Source organism: Physella acuta, unplaced genomic scaffold, assembly GCF_028476545.2.
Source record: "Physella acuta isolate Inbredline_101_S28 unplaced genomic scaffold, ASM2847654v3 ptg000573l, whole genome shotgun sequence".
NCBI lineage: Eukaryota > Metazoa > Mollusca > Gastropoda > Physidae > Physella > Physella acuta.
The window spans coordinates 7,407-31,479 of NW_026732092.1; the positions used below are offsets into that span (position 1 = coordinate 7,407).

Genomic DNA, 24,073 nt, shown 5'->3' on the forward strand with positions numbered 1-24,073 from the left:
GTCCGTTTGTGTGTGTGTGTGTGTGGGTGTGCGTGCGTGCGTGCGTGTGTGTGTGTGTGTGTAAACACGATAACTTGAGTACCGTTACAGCTAGGTTGATGAAATTTCATATATAAGTATTATATCAAAATTGTAGATCCGTAACAACTTTTGAGCGATTTCCGATAACCGGAAAGGGAATTTTTTAAAAGCCTATAACTTGAGTACTATTTCAGATAGATAAATGAAATTTCACGTGTAAGTAAAAGATCTAATTCTCTGCCTTCTGCAAAATTTTGAGTAGTTCCCGTTGACCGGAAGTAGTAATTTTTGCTATTTCCGATTTCTCAAAAAAACGCATGTGAATTTATAAAGTGCTAATAATATTCCGCACTATTATGCACATTTTATTTGGCGCTCACTTGGTGTACAATTCTTTTTTCTGCTAGATTTTATTCTATTTCAAAAAGTTTAAGTACTTAAAATGGATTAAAAATCATGTCTGTATCCCGAGTCGCCATCCCCTGTTGTTTCATATAAGAATATTCGAGAAAGTTTAGGGGAGATCACTCCCGTTTTATTTTTAGAAAAAACTTAAAGCTCAATTCATGTTCTCGTTTCAACATAGAAAGTGGAAACAAATATGGCGTAACTAGGTCATTCTATGTTCCAAAGATATAAATGTATTTAAATCTTTAGTGGAAAGGTTTTTGTAAAACTGATGAACGAATGGCCTGCTAAGTGCTAAAATAGCCAATCAACGATTGTCTTACAAAAGAGAAGCTTCAGGTTAAAATATCCTTTGGAAAAAAATCGTGAGTTCTCTGATTTGATAACAGTGGTTTTTAAAATATTAAATTATCAATTTGTGAGTTGTTTTTTAAACATTTTTAACACAAAAATCTTAATTTAAAAAATAAAAACAATAAGAAAACAAAAAAATTAAGTGTTATCAAAAGTGTCTGCTAAATGTATGCTCAAAATACATAATTTCTTTTTATTTCTCTGAACTTGACAGCGATTTTTAATGACATAAATCTATATAAAAATTTAGAGCAGAGATTAATATTACGATCGCTAAATATTTTGAACGCTAAATATTTTGTACGCTAAATATTTTGATCGCTAAATATTTCGATCGCTAAATATTTTGTACGCTAAATATTTTGATTGCTAAATAACTCAGCGAATCAATTTTATCAACTTTACTTTGAGACGAAGCAAAGTTTATAATAAAGAATTATTGGTTGATATATACGTGACATAAATACTATATTAGACCAGGACAGAGAGATTTATAAAGATGTCTTTTCCAATCTTCTTCTTCTTCGTTTTTAATTCTAAAGGGATTCCCTCCAACACAATAAAGTATTACGTGTCAACTGGTTATGTGCTTCCATTGACTCCAATTTCAGCCTGCTTTTCTTTTTGGATTGGCTTCCATAGCCTTTGTCCAACCAAGAACAAACTACAAGGCAGCAGTTGTTTGATTTCGGAGTTGTCTCTCCTCGAAGAGTTGCTGTCCCCAGCTAACGAGCCTCATCTACCCGAGTTTTCCATTCTAGTTATAAAGATACAAAACAGCTTAAAGTATCAGAGGTAACAATCAATATAAACTCTAAATCACTTTCATTTGAGCTACTAAATACACCTTGACGTAATTAATGCCTGAAACACTCACTGTAATTAGAGAAACGACTAAATTAATGCAAGTAGCACACTGTAATTAAAGCTACCAAATTAGACTGGACTTAATTTTTGTCATGACGTGCTTATAAATTAAAACCATCTACACATTGTTTTAAAAAACAACAACAACAAAAAAAAACAACACTTTAGTTAGTTTTAAAACATCAGACTTTTATGAACGCTTTTTGTTTTCTTTAAAAAGTTTCAACAAAAACAATTCACACATATACACTAGGAGGATTGAACACTAGAAGAGACTTTAGTTAAATTGTTTAAATTATCCAAAAATAGAACTTCAACGACGGCCTCTGTTCAGTATTTTATCGTCCTCTTGATCGAAAACCAAACCTGAAATAAAGATGAACGATTAATAACAAATTTATGATGATCTATTATTTTTTTTTTTGCATTGATTTTAATTATATAATTGTTGCCGGCGTGGTCGAGACGAAGAGCGCTCGACTGCTTCCCCGAAGGTCACAAGTTCGGATCTCCGCCTGGACCCGTGACTATAGCTCGTCCCTGAGTCAACCCAGCTCAGGTGGGTACCTGTCTTACAATCTCAAACATGCGAACTCTACTTCACCTGGTCTATGAATCGTTATGTCTCAGAGAAGAATTCGACTGATATTTTTTTAATTAGTGTGTGACTGGTCTAATTAGTCTCCTAAGCTACATCAGCAGTGATAAGGCCCAACTGACCAGCAATACAGGCGGTGACGAAACAAGCGACGTTCCCAGCCACCATGGCCCTGAAGATCAGTCTCGACATCGTTGCCTTGCGAGCGGGTGCCATGGCCGACAGACTTCCCAGGAGGATCCCCATGGAGCCGACGTTGGAGAACCCACACAGGGCGTAGGTAGCGATGGTCTCAGAACGGTGCTGGAATGGTTTGATCTTTTGTCAGAGGTGTTTTGTCGAAGGTGTTTTGTCGGAGGTGTTTTGTCGGATGTATTTTGTGGTAGATGTTTTGTCGGATGTATTTTGTCGGAGGTGTTTTGCCGGAGGTGTTTCGTCGAAGGTGTTTTGTCGGAGGTGTTTTGTCGAAGGTGTTTTGTCGAAAGTGTTTTGTCGAAGGTGTTTTGTCGAAAGTGTTTTGTCGGAGGGGTTTTGTCGGAGGTGTTTTGTCGAAAGTGTTTTGTCGGAGGTGTTTTTGTCTGAGATATCTTGTGGGAGATATTTTTTTTGAGAAAATGTATTCTAATATAATATATCCAGATATATCCTAAGATCATTTGTCCGTGAGATTATTTGTCTTTGAGATCATTTGTCCTGAGATTATTTGTCCTAAGATATTTTGTCCTGTTATCAATTGTCCGTGATATATTTAGTCTGGTATATGTGTCTGAGGTAATTTATCCCGAGATTATTTGTCATGGGACCATTTTGAAAACATCGGTAGAGCTTATTTCACGGCTAACACGGCTATCCCGCGTCGCATTAGTCCTAAACCGAAAACTAGATGTACTGTTCAAAATTATTCATAACTTTCTTCCATTTTTTAAAATCATATTCAACTAGTTTCCTTGTCCTATTTTATTTAAATTTACCGCTAAATAACGTAAAGTTACTTCCGTCCGTCAAGTAAAAAGGGATGTTACTTTCGTACTGCAAAAGGGATAAGGTAATGAAGAAGTAATGATTAGACTAATCTCACCAGCCTAAAAATAGCATAAAAGGTTAGGCAAAAGACCAAAGAATCTTATATATACTATTTAGGTGAGATGTCCTATATAGGCGATATGTCCTATTTAGGTGATATGTCCTATTTAAAGGGATATGTCCTGTTTAAAGGATACGTCCTATTTAGGCGATATGTCCTGTTTAGATGATATGTCCTATTTAGGTGATATGTCCTATTTAAAGGGATATGTCCTGTTTAGATGATATGTCCTGTTAAGGATTACGGACACAAAACATGACTAAATGAGAGCGGAGTCAGCCCAATGAACTGACTTGAGTCAGCTTTAAATTACTGCGTTAACTCTAGTGTCCATACTTGGCACCCGAAAGAAGTCAGTCATCTCCCACCTAATAAAGTACCCGCCGCCAGACTTACAGAAATAAAGCCGCCTTCTATCCGATTGCCGTTGAAGCATTAGTTAGACCCATTCCCCAAGACGTACAGAAATAAAACCACCTTCTATGCCGTTGAAGCATTAGTTTGACCCATTCCCCAAGACTTACAGAGATAAAGCCGCCTTCTATCCGAGTGCCGTTGACGCATTAGTTAGACCCATTCCCCAAGACTTACAGAGATAAAGCCACCTTCTATCCGAGTGCCGTTGAAGCATTAGTTAGACCCATTCCCCAAGACTTACAGAAATAAAGCCGCCATCTATCCGAGTGCCGTTGAAGCATTAGTTAGACCCATTCCCCCAGACTTACAGAGATAAAGCCACCTTCTATCCGAGTGCCGTTGAAGCATTAGTTAGACCCATTCCCCAAGACTTACAGAGATAAAGCCACCTTCTATCCGAGTGCCGTTGATGTATTAAACCCATTCCCCCAGACTTACAGAGATAAAACCGCCATCTATCCGAGTGCCGTTGAGACCACCGAGATAATAGTCGCGCCCTACCACAACGACAGGATCGTCGGGATAATGCTTGATATGGTCAATATACGTCTCTCGGTTCCCAATGTAGACTGCGAGTTTTCTGTAAGGAATAAACCAAGTCAATTTTTAGTGGTGGGGGGGGGGGATTGTACTTAACTCTTCGGTAGCTATAATTTGGGTATCTAGTTTAGTTTTCTGTGACATATTGTGTAAGTACGTCTAGTTTTGTCTGACGTGTGGTGTAAGCACGTCTAGTTTTCTGTTTCGTGTGGTGTAAGCATGTCTAGTTTTCTGTGACGTGTGGTGTAAGCACGTCTAGTTTTCTGTTTCGTGTGGTGTAAGCACGTCTAGTTTTCTGTGACGTGTGGTGTAAGCACGTCTAGTTTTCTGTGACGTGTGGTGTAAGCACGTCTAGTTTTCTGTTTCGTGTGGTGTAAGCATGTCTAGTTTTCTTTGACGTGTGGTGTAAGCATGTCTAGTTTTCTGTGACGTGTGGTGTAAGCACGTCTAGTTTTCTGTTTCGTGTGGTGTAAGCACGTCTAGTTTTGTCTGACGTGTGGTGTAAGCACGTCTAGTTTTGTCTGACGTGTGGTGTAAGCACGTCTAGTCTATTTTTCTTTGACGTTTTGAGGATATCTTACTGAAAGGCGATGAACTCGTTGGTGAATGTTTTGATGCCAACCAGCTCCGCGACCTGCATGCAGTCCTGGAGCTCGGTACCCATAAACAGGGCCACGGGGAACATTACGTAGGAGCAAAGAAGCTGGAGATAGTGGTCAACATTGGCTTTGGTAAACTTTTTTGTTAGTAAACATTGTCATTACTTTCGTAAACATTGTTCTTACGTTGGTAACTCGTTGTGTTCTAGACATAAACATTGCCATTACATTGGTAGATATTTTCATTACATTGATGGATGTTTTCATTACATTGATGGATGTTTTCATTACAATGGAAAGACGTTTTTTTTATTAGATTAGAAGTGTCATTACATAGGTAAACACTGTGTATATCTATAGAACACAATCTCAACATGACACCTTAGGATAACTAACAGCATAGGTACCTCGAATATTAGATTAGCAAACACTTTAGTTAAACAAACAGCATTGGTAACTTTAGGTAACAAACAGCATTGGTAACTTTAGGTAAACACACAACATTGGTAACTTTACCGAAACACACAACATTGGTAACTTTACGTAAACACACAACATTGGTAACTTTAGGTAAACACACAACATTGGTAACTTTAGGTAAACAAACAGCATTGGTAACTTTAGGTAAACACACAACATTGGTAACTTTACGCAAACACACAACATTGGTAACTTTACGTAAACACACAACATTGGTAACTTTACGTAAACACACAACATTGGTAACTTTACGTAAACACACAACATTGGTAACTTTACGTAAACACACAACATTGGTAACTTTACGCAAACACACAACATTGGTAACTTTAGGTAAACACACAACATTGGTAACTTTACGTAAACACACAACATTGGTAACTTTACGTAAACACACAACATTGGTAACTTTAGTTAAACACACAACATTGGTAACTTTACGTAAACACACAACATTGGTAGCTTTAGGTAAACACACAACATTGGTAACTTTAGGTAAACACACAACATTGGTAACTTTACGCAAACACACAACATTGGTAACTTTACGTAAACACACAACATTGGTAGCTTTAGGTAAACACACAACATTGGTAACTTTACGTAAACACACAACATTGGTACCTCGAATGACAGATTGGCCACGCCCACACGTGTCCCCAGCCAGTTGAGGGTGGCGTTGACAAAGTTGAGCAATGACAAGAAGGCCATGACATTGACCATGACGCAGGCGATGATTCCAGTGGACATAATGGCACCAGAACACGCTGCTTCGATCACATTTGACTCTTTGCTTTAACAATTATAAAGTTATTTTATACAGAATATCTGTACATCTATACGTACTGGGATAGATATAAACATAAACATAGGTGCTGGTGCAAGTACAAGTAGTTGTTTCTTTCATTCATTTCTTGACCACCCCCCCCCCTCCTCCCGGAAATATTTTAAATATACAAATTATATTTAAAATATATAGTTTAATGAATGTCCGCTTCCCCCCCCCCCCCCACCTCACCATTGAAGTTTCAAATGTCCCTCCCTCTTTTAGAGTAAAATGTCTGAAATAAAAACTGATAAGTAAAATAACTCACAAATATACATTTACAAGTACATGTACAAGTAAACTTCCAAGTACATGTACAGGTAAAGATACAGTTGCAAGTATAAGGATACACCTTCACGTAAACCTAAACCTACACGTAAACCTAAACCTACACGTAAGCCTAAACCTACACGTAAACCTATGCGTTAGTGTACAGGAAGAGGTATAGGCACAGGTACATGTAAATATATAGGTACAGGTAAATATACAGTCGCAGAAACAGTTACAAAAAATAAATATACAGGTATAGGTAGGCAAAGGTATAGTCCCAAGTGCATGTGTTGGTAAATATGCAAGTGGATGTACAGGTATATGTAAATAAATAGTCAGAAGTACAGGTTAGTATAACAATCTAAGTAAAAGTACAGGTACATGTAAATAAACAGTCTCAAGTACAGGTAAGTATAACGATCTAAATAAAAGTACAGGTACATGTAAATAAATAGTCAAAAGTACAGGTAAATATAACGATCTAAATAAACAGCCACAAGTACATTTACATATAACGATCTAAATAAAAGTACAGCTACATGTAAATAAACAGTCTCAAGCAGTGGCGTAGCGAGGTCGGGTGTCACCCGGTGCGGCACTTAATGGTGTCACCCCCCCAGACCCCCCCAGAGGCATAGAGACCCTTCCCAGGGACAAACTTTCAAATTTTCGATTTGCACCCCCCCCTCGAGTTTTCGATTTGCACCCCCCCCTCGAGTTTTCGATTTGCACCCCCCCCCTCAAACTTTCGATTTGCACCCCCCCCCCCTCGAGTTTTTCTCTATATATTTTGCTATTTTTTGCCTTGGTGTCACCCCCCTAAATGGTGTCACCCGGTGCGGTCCGCACCCCCCGCCCCCCCCCTCGCTACGCCCCTGGTCTCAAGTACAGGTTAATATAACGATCTAAATAAACAGTCACAAATACATTTACATATAACGATCTAAGTAAAAGTACAGCTACATGTAAATAAACAGATTTAGGCTAAGGATATGTCAAATATATTCTAAATCTACTCACGATCCTTCTAATTTTAAATAATCTGCGTCTGTGACTATAGGGATTTCGATTTCAGGGTAGGTCAGCTTTGATATGGCTAGGGCGGCAGGTGCTGACATGACGGAGGCTGACAACAGATGGTCAGCGTCAACCTGTTGGATGATGGACAAAGTCAAGGTTGTTGTTGGATGTTGGACAAAGTCAAGATTGTTGTTGGATGTTGGACAAAGTCAAGATTCTTGTTGGATGTTGGACAAAGTCAAGGTTGTTGTTGGATGTTGGACAAAGTAAAGGTTTTTGTTGGATGTTGGACAAAGTCTAGGTTGTTGTTGGATGTTGGACAAAGTAAAGGTTCTTGTTAAATGTTGGACAAAGTAAAGATTCTTGTTGGATGTTGGACAAAGTCAAGGTTGTTGTTGGATGTTGGTCAAAGTCAAGGTTGTTGTTGGATGTTGGACAAAGTCAAGGTTGTTGTTGGATGTTGGTCAAAGTCAAGGTTGTTGTTGGATGTTCGACAAAGTCAAGGTTGTTGTTGGATGTTGGACTAAGTAAAGTTTCTTGTTGGATGTTGGACAAAGTAGATATTATTGTTGGATGTTAGACTCTTTAGTTACCCCAAATCCTATGTACGCCCCCAGAACACTCCCAGCGATTGTAGCGAATCCTCCAACCATGACGGCGTGCAGCTCAGAACTTGTCATGGTACCAATGTAGGGACGGATCATCAGGGGAGACTCAGTCTGAGGTGAACATCCCATAATATTTGAGTTAAAAATAGGATAGTGAGGTTTTAAAAGATACATATAACTGTACGAATAAGTTTAAAATATAAGGGTGTAAAGACAAGCAAAAATGTTTTTTTTAAAAATATCTTTAAAAAATATCTTTAAAAATTTCTTTTATAAATATTATTCATATTTAAAATTCCACTTCTTCAAAAAGGTTACAAAATATCTCAGAGCCAACATCTCTGTTAATTATCTCAGAACAAAATATCTGCTAAATATCTCAGAAATAATATCTCGGATAAAAAAATCTCACACAAAATATCTTCATTCAGACTGCAACAACCACTTTTACTAACCTAACACCTCACAGCAACAACAACTAACCACAGCACAGCTACAGCCACTAGTTCTTACCATTGAGACGAAAATATTCCCGGCAGCATTCAAGGACTCGGCTGGGGTGGTACCCAGACAGAAAGCCAGGAATCGTCCAATGACCAGGACGATTTTCTGCATGACACCCAGATAGTAGAGCACAGATATCACGGTGCTAAAGAACGTGATCACGGGCATAATCTGGAACAAGAAACAAACTTAGCACATCACAGAGATCACGGTGCTAAAGAACGTGATCACGGGCATAATCTGGAACAAGAAACAAACTTAGCACATCACAGAGATCACGGTGCTAAAGAACGTGATCACGGGCATAATCTAAAACAAGAAACGGACTTAGCACACTGCAGATATGTCTCATTTTTTCTGTGTCTATGATCAAGCATTGTTTCTACAGTTATGTTACTCTGACGTTTAGATACATTTTCTTACCAGGTGGTAGGACACGGGGTCCCGTACCTGGTGGATGGGGAAGTTAAGCCAGGTGAGAACCTGGTGGGTGGGGAAGTTAAGCCAGGTGAGAACCTGGTGGGTGGGGAAGTTAAGCCAGGTGAGAACCTGGTGGGTGGGGAAGTTAAGCCAGGTGAGAACCTGGTGGGTGGGGAAGTTAAGCCAGGTGAGAACCTGGTGGGTGGGGAAGTTAAGCCAGGTGAGAACCTGGTGGGTGGGGAAGTTAAGCCAGGTGAGAACCTGGTGGGTGGGGAAGTTAAGCCAGGTGAGAACCTACGGATGAAGCGCGACCAACATGTAGTGTTTCAAACCGATATCTTCGTGAGATTGTTCCAGCCCCCATAGCCAGTTAACTGGAGTTCTAGAAGCCGGTCTGGCTAATGGGAGTCCAACTCATGAGCCGGTATTGCCGTGTCACGATTGTTACATGTTCTAAGATAGACCCTCAACAGTAGCTCGACTTTACAGGTAAAACCAATCTTATGGTGTGATTTATAACAGTATTTATACTTATCAGAATATGAGATAATTACACTTACGGTGAATGCGAATAAATGAATCCTAAAAGAGTCTAAAAACTCAATCGGCTCCCCAACAAACGGCACAATCTTCCCGTAGTCCCCGAAGACAAACTTGGCGCCGGCATCGCTGTGGGCGAGGAACTCTGTGACCCGATCCCCCAGCCATAGAAAGATGTTGTAACCCACCTTGGTCTTGAGGATTAACACGGCGAAGTAGAACTGTACGGTGAAGCCCCAGTAAATCGGGTGCCAGTTGATCTAAAGGGAAAAGAGGTGGGGATTTTCAAAAAGGTTTTAATTACAATTGGGACGGGTTTCTGAATAAAACAGTCATCTCTTAAACAACCGAGTAAAACAGACTTAAGAAACATCATAATTTACACCAGGGGTCTTCAAAATTTTCAGCCCGAGGGCCGCATTAACTATCAAATATAAGTTGGGGGACCAGAGCTTCTTCCAGGTATCTCATCGGAATGGCGGAGCAACCCCCCCCCCCTCCACACACACACACACGCCCCCGAGAAAAATGTCTGCCAGAAACACTATCGGTGAACGACAACACACTCGAGGTCCAAGTTTGTTCTCAAATTGTTTCTCACTTGATAAAGTTTGTATGTTGTTCCAAAATTTGAAAGGTACTATGATGTACAAGTTTTAATATTAGGAAAGTCTTCGTTTGGGAAAATACTTATAAAACCCACCCGCCCTTATTTGAACTTGTCTTTAAGGAGGTCATTTGCTGGGCAACTGGCCACATTTACTTCAATGGTATGTGCACCAAATGCTACATTTTCAGTTTGTTTTGAACTTTTCCTCAGCCACCACCAACAAACTTTTTTTTCCGCGGACAAAAATATCTCCGCGGGCCGGATGAGTGGACCTCACGGGCCGCGCCCGGCCCGCGGGTCGTAGTTTGGAGACCGCCTGATTTACACCAATCCAGTCTATGATACAGAAGTTTACATCACAAACATCATTTACACCAATCCAGTCTATGATACAGAAGTTTACATCACAAACATCATTTACACCAATCCAGTCTATGATACAGAAGTTTACATCACAAACATCATTTACACCAATCCAGTCTATGATACAGAATTTGACATTACAGAATTTGACATCACAAACATCATTTACACCAACCCAGTATATAATACTGATTTAAAACCACAAACATCATTTACACTTCGTATTTTTGTTAGACACACCAACAAACCTATTATACGTGCTGTCGTTTACACTATATTTTCTACTTGTTAGTTATCTTTAAGTCGTAATTTTATTTTTTTAAACAAAAATTTTGTAAACTGGAGTTTAAAATATTTATTTTAGCAATAGCACACATATACATTAGCAGTAATACACATATCCATTAGCAGTAATACACCTATACATTAGTAGTAATACTTAGATACATTAGCAGTAATACTTAGATACATTAGCAGTAATACATAGATACATTAGCAGTAATACATAGATACATTAGCAGTAATACACATATACATTAGCAGTAATACATAGATACATTAGCAGTAATGCATAGATATATTCCTCAGAAGAATTTTGGATCTGTTCTTATAATTTTATATTACTACCTGCTACCCAAGATGCTTTCACACAAAACGACAATAAACACAGTGTTTGGGTGTAAAATTGGCTGTTGAAAAACAGGTAAAAATTTGAAAGACAACCAATATCTACAGGTGAAAATTTGAATGACAACCAATATCTACAGGTAAAAATTTGAAAGACAACCATATCTACACGTAAATATTTGAAAGACAACCCCATGACTACATGTAAATATTTGTAAGACAACCACATGTTTGCATGTAAATATTATAAAGACAAACCATATCTACATGTAAATATGTGAAAGACAAACCATATCTACATGTAAATATGTGAAAGACAAACCATGTCTACATGTAAATATGTGAAAGACAAACCATATCTACACGTAAATATGTGAAGGACAAACTATGTCTACACGTAAATATGTAAAAGACTAACTATGTCTACATATAAATATGTGAAAAACAAACCATATCTACACGTAAATATGTGAAAGACAAACCATGTCTACACGTAAATATGTGAAAGACAAACCATGTCTACATGTAAATATGTGAAAGACAACCCACATCGACACGTAAATATGTGAAAGACAACCCATATCTACCCGTAAATATTTGAAAGACAACATATATCTACATGTTTATATGTGAAAGACAACCCATGTCTACATATAAATATGTGAAAGACAACCCATATCTTTATATAAATATGTGAAAGACAACCCATATCTACATATAAATATGTGAAAGACAACCCATATCTACATATAAATATGTGAAAGACAACCCATATCTACATATAAATATGTGAAAGAAAACCCATATCTACATATAAATATGTGAAAGACAACCCATATCTACATATAAATATGTGAAAGACAAACCATATCTACATATAAATATGTGAAAGACAACCCATATCTACATATAAATATGTGAAAGAAAACCCATATCTACATATAAATATGTGAAAGACAACCCATATCTACATATAAATATGTGAAAGACAACCCATATCTACATATAAATATGTGAAAGACAACCCATATCTACATATAAATATGTGAAAGACAACCCATATCTACATATAAATATGTGAAAGACAACCCATATCTACATATAAATATGTGAAAGACAACCCATATCTACATATAAATATGTGAAAGACAACCCATATCTACATATAAATATGTGAAAGACAACCCATATCTACATATAAATATGTGAAAGACAACCCATATCTACATATAAATATGTGAAAGACAAACCATATCTACATATAAATATGTGAAAGACAACCCATATCTACATATAAATATGTGAAAGACAACCCATATCTACATATAAATATGTGAAAGACAAACCATATCTACATTGAACTGAACGGACGGCTCACCAACGCAGGGCTGTAGGACGTCAGGAAACCCAGAATCACAAACATCGCCAGGCCCCCTAGGGACAGGAGATTTCTCGGGCTTTTGAGCGCTACCAACACTATGATGAGGGTAACAGTGACAACCGTGCTGACGATGTACAATGCCCTGTGGGAAGGTAGTAACCATCAGGGCAGTCTTGGAATGGTGTCACCATCAGATCAGGTTAGTCTTGGAATAGAGTCACCATCAGGGCAGTGAGGTCAGTCTTAGAATAGTGTCACCATCAGGTCAGTCTTGCAATAGTGTCACCATCGGGTCAGTCTTGGAATAGTGTCACCATCAGGTCAGTCTTAGAATAGTGTCAACATCAGGTCAGTCTTGGAATAGTGTCACCATCAGGTCAGTCTTGCAATAGTGTCACCATCGGGTCAGTCTTGGAATAGTGTCACCATCAGGGCAGTCTTGGAATAGTGTCACAAATCAGGTCAGTCTTGGAATAGTGTCACCATCAGGTCAGTCTTGGAATAGTGTCACCATCAGGTCAGTCTTGGAATAGTGTTTTAAAAACTATCAAAACACTAACCCATGGCACCGCTAGTGTGGGCCCACCGTAATGTTTTGCGAGGAGCCCTCTGGGATTTTGCCGGTAGACCAGCGAGCCGGTCCACCACTGACCAATTCTTATCTTACCATTTAATTTTTTTCCTCTGCGCCGCCTTGTCCTCATTGTACCTGATCTCATGCATTTGGGTGGTCAGAGGTTTTAAAAACAGCGCTCCAAAGTGGGTGTAGATCATCATCAATATGCCTATGATAGTACACACTAATAGACGGATGGAACCTTCATCTCCGAATCTGAAGTTCATGGCGAAGCCGAAATAGATGAAGTATCCGCATAGAAAGACCATGGTTGTAACAAGCCCATGGTTTCTCTGGTGATAGGAGCATTGGTTAGAAGCGTGGTTTGTGTCGTATGTACAACAAATTTGTGTCGTCATTACAACAAATTTGTGTTGTCATTACAATCAACTTGTGTCGTATTTACAACAAACTTGTGTCGTCATTACAACAAATTTGTGTCGTCATTACAACAGATTTGTGTCATCATTACAACAAATTTGTGTCGTCATTACAACAAACGTGTGTCGTCATTACAATCACCGTGTGTCGTCATTATAACAAACTCGTGTCGTCATTACAACAAACGTGTGTCGTCATTACAACAAATTTGTGTCGTCATTACAACAAACTTGTGTCGTCATTACAACAAACTTGTGTCGTCATTACAATCACCGTGTGTCGTCATTATAACAAACTCGTGTCGTCATTACAACAAACGTGTGTCGTCATTACAACAAATTTGTGTCGTCATTACAACAAACTTGTGTCGTCATTACAACAAACGTGTGTCGTCATTACAATCACCGTGTGTCGTCATTATAACAAACTCGTGTCGTCATTACAACAAACTTGTGTCGTCATTATAACAAACTCGTGTCGTCATTACAACAAACGTGTGTCGTCATTACAACAAATTTGTGTCGTCATTACAACAAATTTGTGTCGTCATTACTACAAATTTGTGTCGTCATTACAAAAAAAACGTGTGTCGTCATTACAACAAAAAATGTGTCGGCACTACCAGAAAAAAATGAGGTGCAAGAAAAGTAGTGCTGCAAATAGTTCTTTGCCAGCTTATAATTAATCCTAGTGCTTATCACCCATCATATCATCGTAGCAATTTACTGTAGCTACACTTGCCGAGTCTTTAATTTTGACTAACCACCCCACCCCCCCCCTTTATTCCTCCACCCCTGGGGCTAATACTTTAAGAATTTGTTGTGTGTGTACGTATTGCATTTCGTTGGTACCACTACGCTTTTAGCATCGAAGGTCTGAATTTGACCTATTAGGTACACATTGGTGGTCAAAAATCTGATCTTTTAAGTACAAATTGGTGGTCAAAATATGATCTTTTAAGTACACATTGGTCGTCAAAATCTGACCTTTTAAGTACACATTGGTGGTCAAAATCTGACATTTTAAGTACACATTTGTCGACAAAATCTGATCTTTTAAGTACACATTGGTGGTCAAAATATGATCTTTTAAGTACACATTGGTCGTCAAAATCTGACCTTTTAAGTACACATTGGTCGTCAAAATCTGACCTTTTAAATACACATTTGTCGTCAAAATCTGAACTTGCTAATTGATGAAAAGTTGAATATTTGACCTGAAGGTCAAAGAATGGTCAGGAAATCTTCATATAATCTTCAAATCCACGAATAAATATCAGCTCACTTCTTAAACTGCTTCCTAAAGCTACAACAGAGGCGTAGCGAGGGGGGGGGGGGGGGGGGGCGGGGGTGTACATATGTCCCCGGCGCCGACCCTAGGGGCGCCAGAATGGGTTGAAAAAAAAATTAAAAGCTCATTTTAGCCGCAGTTTTGCATTATAAATATAAAAAATATAAGGAGGGGGGTGCCAAATTGAAAGTTTGTCCGGGGGGGGGGGGGGCGCCGAATTGAAAGTTTGTCCCTGGGCGCCGGGAAGGGTCGCTACGCCTCTGAGCTACAAAAGTGTCACAACAACAAAAAATCTAAAAAATGAGTTAACTCTTAGCGTATCAACACACATTGGCCAGACCTGATTCGCCGCAAAAATGTTGGTGGTGACTTGCTGAATGGCCAATATTCCGCGGGCCACTATGTTAACTTGGCCAGGGTCTACTGGCTTCTTCTCGAAGACGATGTCCTTATCCAGTTTAACGCCCGGGGCCAGGGAAAAACTAGATTGCGGCTCGTCGACAGCAGGGTGTTCCTTTTGGGACTCGGTGTCCTAGGGGAATAGGGTAGGGATAGTTGTAGGGAGTTAGGTAGGGATGATAGGAATAAGGGAATGTATTGAGGTGAGGAGTTTGCTAGGGATGAAAGGAAATTGGGAAATGTATTGAGGTTGTGAATTAGGTATGGAATAAGGGAATGTAATGAGGTTGGAAATTAGGTAGGGATTAAGGTAATGTATTGAGGTTGGGAGTTAGGTAGGGATGCTAGGGAATAAGGGAATTATTGTGGTGTGGTTTGGGTATCGATGGTATCGAATAAGTTTGCTAGGGAAATAAAGGAATAAGGGAATATATTGAGGTTGGGTATAGTTGATAGGGAATAAGGGAATGTATTGAGGTGTATAGTTAGGTAGGGATGAATCGAAATTGGGGAATGAGTTGAGGTTGGGAAAAGGGAATGTATTGAGGTGGGGAGTTAGGTAGGGATGATAAGGAATAAGGTAATGTATTGAGGTGGGGTGTTCGGTATATTTGATAGGGAATAAGGGAATGTGTTGAGGTGTGGAGTTAGGTGGGGATGAAAGGGCATAAGAAAATGTATTGAGGTGGGGAATTAGGTAGAGAATAATGGAATGTATTTAGGTGGGGAGTTAGGTAGGGATGATAGGGAAAGGGAGTGAAGATGGGTTTCGGGAGTTAGAAAAGGATTGAAATTTGAAATTTAGTAGGGATGGAGATTAGATAGAGATTATCGTTATGAAATCTGGATTTAGGTATGAAATTAGGGAGTTAAGTTGGTATTGAGATGGGGAATTAGGAAAGGATTTGGGATTAGGAATAGGTAGTTATGATTGGGATAGGACGTCAAGAAGGTAATATATCGAGGTTGGGAATGTAATTGAGATTGTGATGGTAAACTAGGGAGAAATTCACTTGGGAAAAAAATGTAAAGATTCATAAAAACAGGAATGTGTTGAGAAGACAGTGGGTAGGGATTAAATGAAGTAGGGATTAAATGAAGTAGGGATAAAATGAAGTAGGGATTAAATGTTGACGGGATTGAGATTTGCAATAGCTAGAGATTGACATGCAGAGATAAAGAGGTAGAGAAGTAAGGAGGTAGAGAGATATGCAGAAGTACCCACGTTTAGAGTGAGATAAGCGGACACAGATCACAGTTGTAGAAAAAAAAAGATATACTCACGACCCAAACAAACTCCGTGTTGCTTGCTGCATCTTGTAAGAGCAATTTTACCTCCGGTATCGTTTCTTCTTTAGGCTAGGAGTTGAGTCAAACTTTTTTAAAAACTTTCTCGTATATGGAGTGTTATATGGAGTGTTATATGGAGTGTTATATGGAGTGTTATATGGAGTGATATATGGAGTATTATATGAAGTGATATATGGATCGTTATATGGAGTGTTATATGGAGTGTTATATGGAGTGTTATATGGAGTGATATATAGAGTATTATATCGAGTGATATATGGATCGTTATATGGAGTGTTATATGGAGTGTTATATGGAGTGTTATATGGAGTGATATATAGAGTATTATATCGAGTGATATATGGATCGTTATATGGAGTGTTATATGGAGTGTTATATGGAGTGTTACATGGAGTGTTATATGGAGTGTTATATGGAGTGATATATGGATAAATTATGCCTGGTCGAATATTGGGTCTACTGTTTAGGACTAGCTAGATTCTAAATCTAGAATTTCCGAGTTTTCAGCTTATACCACAGAATATAGATTCAGATTATAGAACTAGATCTAGATCTAGATAGAAAAAACCAGATCAAGTCGACTAGACGTCAAGATCTAGAATCTAGATCTAGATCTAGATTCTAGAGTAGATCTATAGCTGGAAACAAAATGGTCCTTGGAAAATAAAGAAATATAAAGATAAAGATTTTCATGTACATCTTGGTCATTTAATTGATTTTTTACTTATAAATTATTCCAGTTGATGATGATTTACCTCCTCCATGATAGAAAAATATCCGATGCTAGAAAAAAAACACTTCTTTTACCAATGTCGTTCTTCTAAACAAAACATCTGTACATTTCTGCACTGAATGTAAATAAAAAAGGAAATTCCCGCACAACGCGCACATGTGAGATGTAATTTTTGTAAATCGATCGATATTTAGGGGTCATCCATAAATGACGTCACGCTTTTTTTGACGATTTTTACCTCCCCCCTCCCCTCCGTCACACGTCGTCACAAAAAGCCAGACCCCCCCCCCTAAAATGACGTCACACCTCAACCTACAACCCCCCTCAAAATTGCAGTTGAATTTTTTTAAAACATCGTGATATTTTTCCAAAATCTTGTGTAAACTATTACAATTTATTAAAACAGTAATCTAAAACGCGAAATAACGTCTAAAATTCGTTTTCTAACATTGCTTTTTTTTAAATGCAAAAATGTGACGTCGCAACATCTGAACCCCTCATCACACATCGTCACAAAGTTACGGACCCCCCCCCCCCTCCCCCTAGGAGTGTGACGTCATTTATGGATGACCCCTTATTCAATAAATGGCAGAACTAGGTTTTGAACTACACTAAATACACAATGATTGTTGTTGATTTTTAGATTGCAATCAAAATTAGTTTAATAACAATCTTTTACTACAAAATAATTTTACTTATTAATATAAATAGGCTCTTGTGTTGAGATCTGAGGTGTTGAAATGAGGATGGGGGGAGGGGGGATACTGTATTCATGAAAAGTAAAGACACCAACTATAATACTCTCGAAACTATTCGAAAGGCCCTTTTAAAAAAAAATAATTAGAAAGTAGAAAATGTATTCATAGTAGTGGCTTCCATTTATTAGGAATCGAACTACTAGCCCACTTGTCAAACTCAGCTGAAGAAGAGACACTTGCAGTCTTACCAGCAATTAAAATCAGGTCTTATGTAATCAATATGTAAGCATGTGTATGCTAATCATAGAGTCTACGTGGCAGTTTGATACACGCGGATATGTAAATGTAATCAGTTCATATTGAAGGACAATTTTGTTATACTCCAATTACAATTTGTATTACATTTGTAGCATATTTATATCATATCTTGATTACAATTTTACAAAAACAGCTCACCTTAAATTGTAAAGACCACCCCCCACCCTTTCATCACCGTCTACGACGGAGAATTCTAAAATTTAATTTCTATTTAAAATCTAATTAACTTGACATCATGTAACGCTATCGACGAATGCAAATGTTGTATGTTGCATTGTAGGTGTGGTATTTGCAGGTTTTTAAATGTTGCATGTAAGATGCTATTTTATGTATGCTGCAAGTTGCATGTTATTGTTTTTTTTTTTTAATTCAATATAAGTTGGTTATTTTATATAGCCCTGCATTTAAAAACAATATAAAAGCATACACAGGAAAAATACACACAAAAACACACAACATGCAATCTATTAGATCAGGATAAATATGAGTTATGTTCCTTAAACTTGCATCAAAACATTATTTAATTTTTAAAAAAAAAACAAAGTTATTGTATTATTCATCATAGGTAAGCTTTATTAAGACATTAAGACATTTACCAACAATCTACATTGTTCTGTTTTGTTCTTTATATCTAAACTAAGAAACTAAAAGCGTAAAGCTCTTAACGAAAAATAAAGGGCTAAAACAATTTTAAAATTTAAACTCCTGACCCTGTAGTGATTTCTATCTATTTTTAAAATATGTTTACGAAATCACAACCAAAACAAGAATATACAAGGGGTTATTTTAAAAATAAATAAAAATAGAACATTTAAAGTTTTCATTTTACTTAGGTTCAATTTAAATGTAGAAAGTCGTTGTATTATAAAATAGAATTAAAGCATACAATATTTGTATAAGAAGTTATTTACATACTTAACAAAAACTGCCACACAATATTTTGGTGTAATGTTTATCTTATGTTAAAATAAAAAAAAACGCATTTAAGAGGGTATAATTGAACACATTCAAAATTGTTATTGATAACGAGCAGCGTTTTATGACTTAACCACTCTAAAATTCTAACGAAAATAGTTTGATTAATTTATGGTAAAACATTTACTTTATAACTTATCACAGAAGAAAGACAAGGGCAATGCTATAGTGTTTAATGTTTTTTTAAATGCACCATTGTGTTGTGATTATTAAAAATTCGAATTCAGTTCGATCTGTATGCTTAAATACAATTAAAAACCGCTCTTGCAATGTCTATAGTAAACTTCAAACCACAGTGACAATGTTGTAAGATAAATTAGTAGTGAACATGTTAGTGCCCTTTTACATCTTAGAACGGAGAATCTGAAGATTTCAATTTAGTATCTTTAACATTTACAAAAATAATTTCCAATATTTTATTAAATTTGTTATTAATATTGTATAATTTAGTGAAAAATAGTTGTGTTTGATTAAATAATTTTCATTAAAGAATGTGGCAGTAGGATGAACACTCTAGTATAAAATAATACCCACAAGTAATTAAATAAACAGCTTCAATAGATATAATAGATTCATAATAAAAAAAAATGTACTAAGTTGTAAACTGTTTGATATGACTTGTGTTATAAATCAGATGTTTAAAAAATGCTCCAAAGTAAACGTTATCCTTGGGAAAAGTGAATAGAAAATTTTGTATGGAAAATAATGCTGGTATAAATAAACAGCATGAATGATGTATACAATGCCTATACGTTTTCTAAAAAAAAAAGAATGCCTTTAAAAATGTCTGAACACATTTATAAGTTAAAAATGCTAAGATTAATACATTTAATTATAGATGCTAACATAATAAATTGTTTGGTCAGATGGTTAAATAAAATAAGTTAATTAATTCATGATTCAAAATTGAAAGTGAGAGCGAATTTTTTTTTCTTCATGAACTCGAAATTAAGTTTTAAAAAAAAACAGTATTTGATTTGATCTAACAATAAATATATGTGTGGCTATGCATCATTTTTCACATAAATTAAATGATTGAAAACATACGTAAAATAAAGTTCTAATATAGAAATGCTAATATAAACAAATTTCATAGATATATTTTTTACATTAAGTTTTAAAGTTGAAGTAAAATATCCGATTTTTCATCTGATAAACTCCAAATGTAAGTTAAGAAACAGGAATGTGTTATAATCAACAAATAAAACAAATAAGTTTTTTATTTATCACATTTCTCGTTAATCAAATTCTTGGAAAAACAGACCTGAAACAAAGATAAAATGAATGTGAAATAATATCTCATTTTTGAAATTTCAATTTATTTAAAATTTCCTGTCTTCGTATGTATTTATAGTTATTTATACAAATTTTTGCACTGTAATATTAATGTTATTGGTAAAATGCAGCTTTTGTTTAGAACTGTTATAATTTTTCAATTACTTTTTTATTACATAAAGATAAAAGTAGAATCATTTTAAAATATAAATGTCAAGTGTAATAACTCCAAACCACAGCGATAAAATAAATTTAAAAAGTAAAGCTCCATTTTCAGACACAACAATCCTTAGGCCAGACGAACAATTTTTCTAGTATTTTAAAATCCCAATTTTTCTAGTACTTTAAAATCCCAATTTTTCTAGTTCTTTTAAATCCCAATTTTTCTAGTACTTTAAAACACCACTTTTTCTAGTACTTTAAAATCCCAATTTTTCTAGTACTTTAAAACCCAAATTTTTCTATTACTTTAAACTCCCAATTTTTCTAGTTCTTTAAAATCCCAATTTTTCTAGTACTTTAAAATCCCAATTTTTCTAGTTCTTTAAAATCCCAATTTTTCTAGTACTTTAAAATCCCAATTTTTCTAGTATTTTAAAATCCCAATTTTTCTAGTACTTTAAATTCCCAATTTATCTAGTACTTTAAAATCCCAATTTTTCTAATATCCTGAGAATTGGTTAAAATACCCCCCCCCCCCCCAGCCTTACCGGCAATGCACGCAGTGAAGAAACAAGCGACGTTGCCCGTGATCATGGCCCTGAAAATGATCTTAGACATGGTGGACCTCCGTGTGGGCGCCATGGCCGACAGACTCCCCAGGAGGATCCCCATGGAGCCGATGTTGGAGAACCCACATAGGGCGTAGGTAGCGATGATCTCAGACCGATGCTGGGTAGAGAAATGTAGGAGGGTTAGATGAGGGTTGATGAGGGTTAGAGGAGGGTGGGAGTTACATTTCTATACCAGATGGTTATATTGGTCATTATCATATTATACCAGAAACACACCCCTAACCACCCCCTGACTCCCCTTTATACCCGAGACAACACCCCTGACATCCCCTGGCTCTCCATTATAGCACCACACCCCATGGCTCCCTATTATACCAGAGACAACACCCCTGACACCCCTCGCTCCCTGTTATACCAGAGACAACACCCCTGGCTTCCCATTATACCAGAGACAACACCCCTGGCTTCCCATTATACCAGAGACAACACCCCTGACATCCCCTGGCTCCCCATTATACCAAACACCCTTGACATCCCCTGGCTCCCCATTATACCAAACACCCCTGGCTTCCCATTATACCAGAGACAACACCCCTGGCTCCCCATTATACCAGAGACAACACCCCTGGCTTCCCATTATACCAGAGACAACACCCCTGGCTTCCCATTATACCAGAGACAACACCCCTGACATCCCCTGGCTCCCCATTATACCAAACACCCCTGGCTCTCCATTATACCAGAGACAACACCCCTGGCTCCCCATTATACCAGAGACAACACCACTGGCTTCCCATTATACCAGAGACAACCCCCCTGGCTTCCCATTATACCAGAGACAACACCCCTGACATCCCCTGGCTCCCCATTATACCAAACACCCCTGGCTCTCCATTATACCAGAGACAACACCCCTGGCTCCCCATTATACCAGAGACAACACCCCTGGCTTCCCATTATACCAGAGACAACACCCCTGGCTTCCCATTATACCAGAGACAACACCCCTGACATCCCCTGGCTCCCCATTATACCAAACACCCCTGACATCCCCTGGCTCCCCATTATACCACAACACCCCTGGCTCCCCATTATACCAGAGACAACACCCCTGACACCCCCTGGCTCCCCATTATACCAGAGACAACACCCCTGACTCCCCATTATACCAGAGACAACACCCCTGACTCCCCACTATACCACAACACCCCCGACTTACTGAAATAATTCCCTTCACCAAACGAGTCCCGTCCCCCAGCAGGATATCATCGCCATCAAAACTTGTGGAGTTGGTCCCGTGTAAGTGTACGTACTGTGTGTACTGTTTACGGTTGCTCAGCAGAACGGACAACTTCCTATAGTGTACACACATTCAGTAGATTTTAGTACAAGTAAAAACAAGTAACATTTTTAAATATGACGGCTCATGGGGCAGATGAAGTAGAGTTCACTTATTTATGTGACTTTAACATATGAAAAGAAAGTGTGGTCAGCACTGTGTCCAATCATCTTTTCTTTCCCACAGGAAAGTCCTACGGACTTAATTAAGCTCGGGATTCGAACTCAAGACTTTCGGGTTAGCAGCTGTACCCTCTACCATCCAACCACGACCTTATTATAGCTTCGTGGTTTTATAAAAAAAATCATTTGATTTTACAATTAAGTATTTTAGTTTATATAAGAGCATTCTTATGAGAGCAATTTGGTTTTATATGAATATTTGGATAAAAATAGTGTGGTTTTAAACTGTAATTGCTTGTATAAACTGTTAAGTAGTTGATAAATTAATAACAGACCATTAAAGATGTTGCTAGTTAATATAACTTACTGGTAGGCTATGAACTCATTGGTGAATGTCTTGATGCCAACCAGTTCGGCGATCTGTCTACAGTCGTCAGGTTCTGTCCCCATAAACAGTGCCACAGGGTAGAGGATATAGGAGCATATCAGCTGTAAGACAAAATTGTAGGTGTTTTGTTTTTACTTTCTCGTATATACGAAGTATAGAGAAAGTCTTGTAATCGTGCAAAGTTCTCCACCCCCACCTCTAGCTTACCTCAAACGTCAAGTTCTCCACCCCCACCCCTAGCTTACCTCAAACGTCAAGTTCTCCACCCCCACCCCTAGCTTACCTCAAACGTCAAGTTCTCCACCCCCACCCCCACCCCTAGCTTACCTCAAACGTCAAGTTCTCCACCCCCACCCCTAGCTTACCTCAAACGTCAAGTTCTCCACCCCACCTCTAGCTTACCTCAAACGTCAAGTTCTCCACCCCCACCCCTAGCTTACCTCAAACGTCAAGTTCTCCACCCCCACCCCACCCCTAGCTTATCTCAAACGTCGTTCTCCACCCCCACCCCTAGCTTACCTCAAACGTCAAGTTCTTCACCCCCACCCCACCCCTAGCTTACCTCAAAGGTCAAGTTCTCCACCCCCACCCCACCCCTAGCTTATCTCAAACGTCGTTCTCCACCCCCACCCCTAGCTTACCTCAAACGTCAAGTTCTCCACCCCCACCCCTAGCTTACCTCAAACGTCAAGTTCTCCACCCCCCCCTAGCATACCTCAAACGTCAAGTTCTCCACCCCCACCCCTAGCTTACCTCAAACGTCAAGTTCTCCACCCCCACCCCTAGCTTACCTCAAACGTCAAGTTCTCCACCCCCACCCCCGCCCCTAGCTTACCTCAAACGTCAAGTTCTCCACCCCCACCCCACCCCTAGCTTACCTCAAACGTCAAGTTCTCCACCCCCACCCCTAGCTTACCTCAAACGTCAAGTTCTCCACCCCCAGATTACCTCAAACGT

The 24,073-nt window shown here is 38.1% G+C and overlaps 2 protein-coding genes across 4 annotated transcripts in view; both read right to left on the reverse strand.

Annotated features, from left to right (window-relative positions):
- Positions 1 to 1,844: 1,844 nt before the first annotated feature.
- LOC131946856 (solute carrier family 28 member 3) lies at positions 1,845 to 17,350 on the reverse strand. Its single transcript, XM_059307833.1, has 14 exons — positions 17,290 to 17,350; positions 16,508 to 16,582; positions 15,165 to 15,356; positions 13,205 to 13,446; positions 12,535 to 12,679; positions 9,577 to 9,816; positions 8,606 to 8,767; positions 8,078 to 8,203; positions 7,485 to 7,615; positions 5,993 to 6,161; positions 4,871 to 4,992; positions 4,188 to 4,329; positions 2,371 to 2,551; positions 1,845 to 2,016 (listed from the first exon to the last, which is right to left on the reverse strand). The coding sequence occupies exons 1-14, from the start codon at positions 17,296 to 17,298 to the stop codon at positions 1,964 to 1,966; spliced, it is 1,989 nt and encodes a 662-aa protein (XP_059163816.1). The 5' UTR covers positions 17,299 to 17,350; the 3' UTR covers positions 1,845 to 1,963.
- Positions 17,351 to 18,859: 1,509 nt separating this feature from the next.
- LOC131946854 (solute carrier family 28 member 3-like) overlaps positions 18,860 to 24,073 on the reverse strand; it is a 36,478-nt gene continuing 31,264 nt past the window's right edge. For all 3 annotated transcript variants that reach the window (XM_059307831.1, XM_059307832.1, XM_059307830.1), the window contains exons 11-14: positions 23,096 to 23,217; positions 22,487 to 22,622; positions 21,244 to 21,424; positions 18,860 to 20,522 (exon numbers count right to left, since the gene is read on the reverse strand). In XM_059307831.1, the coding sequence (XP_059163814.1) occupies positions 20,497 to 20,522; positions 21,244 to 21,424; positions 22,487 to 22,622; positions 23,096 to 23,217 (465 nt within the window). In that variant the 3' untranslated portion in view covers positions 18,860 to 20,496. The remainder of the gene's footprint in view (positions 20,523 to 21,243; positions 21,425 to 22,486; positions 22,623 to 23,095; positions 23,218 to 24,073) is intronic.

Excerpts from the sequence above, each read along its gene's own strand:
- LOC131946856 (XM_059307833.1), bottom strand. Across the intron at positions 12,680-13,204 it reads CAGAGGAAAAAAATTAAATG|GGCATTGTACATCGTCAGCA; the intron begins GTAAGATAAGAA and ends ACCTTCCCACAG. Across the intron at positions 2,552-4,187 it reads TAGATGGCGGTTTTATCTCT|CACCGTTCTGAGACCATCGC; the intron begins GTAAGTCTGGGG and ends AAACCATTCCAG.